The 2791-nt window shown below is 41.5% G+C and overlaps 1 protein-coding gene across 1 annotated transcript; it reads right to left on the minus strand.

Moving 5' to 3' along the window:
• Positions 1–690: 690 nt before the first annotated feature.
• Positions 691–1567, minus strand: LOC309834608 (non-histone chromosomal protein HMG-17-like). The gene has a single exon (XM_082673576.1). It carries the CDS (start codon positions 1479–1481, stop codon positions 1212–1214), a length of 270 nt encoding a protein of 89 aa, XP_082529702.1. The 5' UTR covers positions 1482–1567; the 3' UTR covers positions 691–1211.
• Between the last annotated feature and the right edge of the window lie 1224 nt (positions 1568–2791).

Raw genomic sequence — 2791 nt, forward strand, 5'->3', positions numbered from 1 at the left:
AAAGGCTTTATAATATGTTTTAATATCCAGTAGGTCTAGCCCTTACCTCACCATTATTCTTTGTTTTGGGGAGCTTTCTTGGATATTCTTGCTTTTTTATTCTTCCATATGAACTTTATTATCAACTTGTTTAGCTTCAGAAAAAAAACTTAACTGAATCTTTATTGGGATCACAATAAATGTCCTTATGATGCTGAGTTTTCCTAAGAACATGTCTTTCTATTGGTTCAAACAAATTTTGTGTTTTCAGGAGTATTTTATAGGTTCCCTCATACAGGTTATGCACATTTCTTGTGAGGTTAATGCCTAGGTTTTTTTTTTTATCTTACTTTTTAACCCCCTTTGCTATTGTGAATGGGGTTTTATCTTCTCTTCCCTTGTATCGTCTTTTTTTTTTTTTTCCCAAGTCAAACTGTATCCAGCTTCATTAAAGATACTTTTCATAAACAATCATGGTATTTCAGGCAGGACATGGGCAGACAATCGTTAACAGTATACAACTTTCAAACTCCCTTTTGCAATGGACTACCAAAATCAGAAAGCCACTATAAAACCCCATGAAGTCTTCATGTGATGCTCTGAAAGGGAAAGTTTAGAGTGAGGGTTGACATTTCACATTTAGTATGTTGTTTAACAACTTTTCACAAGCCGACCCTTTCAGGAAATGAAAATGGCAAAAGTATCAATCTGAAGATCCACAATCTAAAGAAGGAGCCGCTGCTCTTTTGAGGGACGCCATCTCAGTGGTGACAATGCAAAGTCCAGATTGCCTGACATACTGGTAACCAATTATTGGGGGTCAGGTTCCAACAGGTCTCTGGGTTTAAGGGAGTCAAGTCTATGCTGAAGGTGGAGAGGGAGAAGAGAACATAAAAACTAACTTTAGTTTCCACACCACAAGGCATTTGTGCCAAGGTGGCTACTGTGTGTCAGTATCAAGGAACCCCCTCCTTCCTGGGAACCAAGAGGAAGTCTCTCAAAACCAGACGGGAAAGGTGTTTTTCTCCCATGTCAATCCAGCTTCAGAGACAATCTATTAGTGACATGTGCTCTTCCCCCAAAAAACAACAATGAAGTGTTCTGTATGCTAACAACATAGCTTAAAAAAAAAAAAAGTAAAACAAAATTCTGCATTTTTATAAAACTTGATAAAAAATAGTATTTCAAACTGTACAGTCACCAGAAGTACACAGTTATCAAAAATGCACACTTCACTTGGCATCTCCAGCACCTTCAGCTTTCTGTGCCTGGTCTGTTTTGGCATCTCCATTTTCTGCAGGATTATTCCCATCCTTGCCAGCATCAGCTTTCCCCTTTTTCCCTTTGGGTACCTTCTCTCCCTTCTTTGCAGGGGCCTTTTTAGGCTTGGGCTCTGGCTTTGGAGGAACAGGTTTAGCAGATAACCTTGCAGATCTCTGTGGTTCATCCTTCACCTTGGTTTTATCTCCTTTAGCATCCCCTTCAGACTTTCTCTTGGGCATGGTGGCGACGGCGGCGGGACGTATGCGCTGGACACGGGGATGCAGTGGCGCGCGGCTTTGGCCAGTCCAAGGGTCGCTCTCGCCTCTTCTTCCCTTGTATCTTCTAATAGGTTATTTTGTATATGTGAAGTCTGTTGCTTTCTGCAATAGGTATCAATCAAGGTCGGGTCAGAAGAGAGAAACAGAAACAATTAACACAGATTATTTCATACAACTAATTGCTAACTGATATAAAGGTGTTAAGTGGGTAACTGAAAAGATGAAAAAAGAACACCAAGGTGTCACAGAGGAAGGCCCTTCAGGAAGTGGCTACTGCCCATAGGGTAAAAAGGGAAGAGGATGAAGTTATTAAATCTAGAAGTTTGGGGTGGGGTCCTGCAGAGCTGACACTTGGACTTTCAGGAGGGGTCTGCTGGGCTGGTGCTGGCCTCTCCAAGCTCAGAGAAAGGGCCTATGGGAAGTGGACTTCTGAGGAGAGGACATGGACTGGCTGGAGCTGGTGTCTTTGAAGGGTGCATGAGGAGGCTGGTTCTGTAATTCTTGGAGAAACTGAAAATTGGATCCCTGCTACTGCTGCTACTAGAGTGAGGGCTCATTGCTTGGAGACATTCACAGGAATAGGAGGAAGTAGGCAGGAAGCCAAAAGGAAAAAGTGAGTCCCTTCTCCCTCTTCCAGCCCTGTGGTCTCCCTCTAGGGCCCCCTACTGGTAAAAGCCACACAGAAAAATCTGTCCAAATCTGTAGTACTGACACTTAATAAAGAGATCTCACAGGTTTACATGACCTGTAAGATCTAGTAATGATAAATTCATTATTCATTTAACTGACAAAACTGAAATTGGGTTTGTAGAATCCCATTTCTGCTTCACAAAGCTGAGTAGACATGGGTGGGTTTGGAGCTGAAGGACAGTACTTTAATAGCTGGCAAAGTATGCTAATTTTCTATTTGGTTATTTTACTGAACTCTTTTAATATTTATTAGTAGTTTTACCCATGATTCTTTTGAGTTTCATCATTTGCAAGTAGAGGTATTTTTACCTACTTCCTTCCAACTGTTACTGCTGAATTTTGATCTTGGTTCCTAAAATGTCTCAATCACAGTGACTAGGAAATCTAAGTCACACTGCTCTTGGAGTAAATTACTCTCCTTACTTGGAATGACTTTGAGGGGGAGGGGGTTGTATCAGAGGAGAAAGATTTTCTTTGTGGCTGTCTTTGCTGAGTGCTTATAAAAACCCAACACAGCACTGACTGCTGTTTCTTGGCTGTGCCTAGGACACCAGAGGTGCCTAATGAATGCTAAATACTGG

This window comes from Grampus griseus, assembly GCF_964374135.1.
Source record: "Grampus griseus genome assembly, chromosome: 16".
In the NCBI taxonomy this organism is placed as follows: domain Eukaryota; kingdom Metazoa; phylum Chordata; class Mammalia; order Artiodactyla; family Delphinidae; genus Grampus; species Grampus griseus.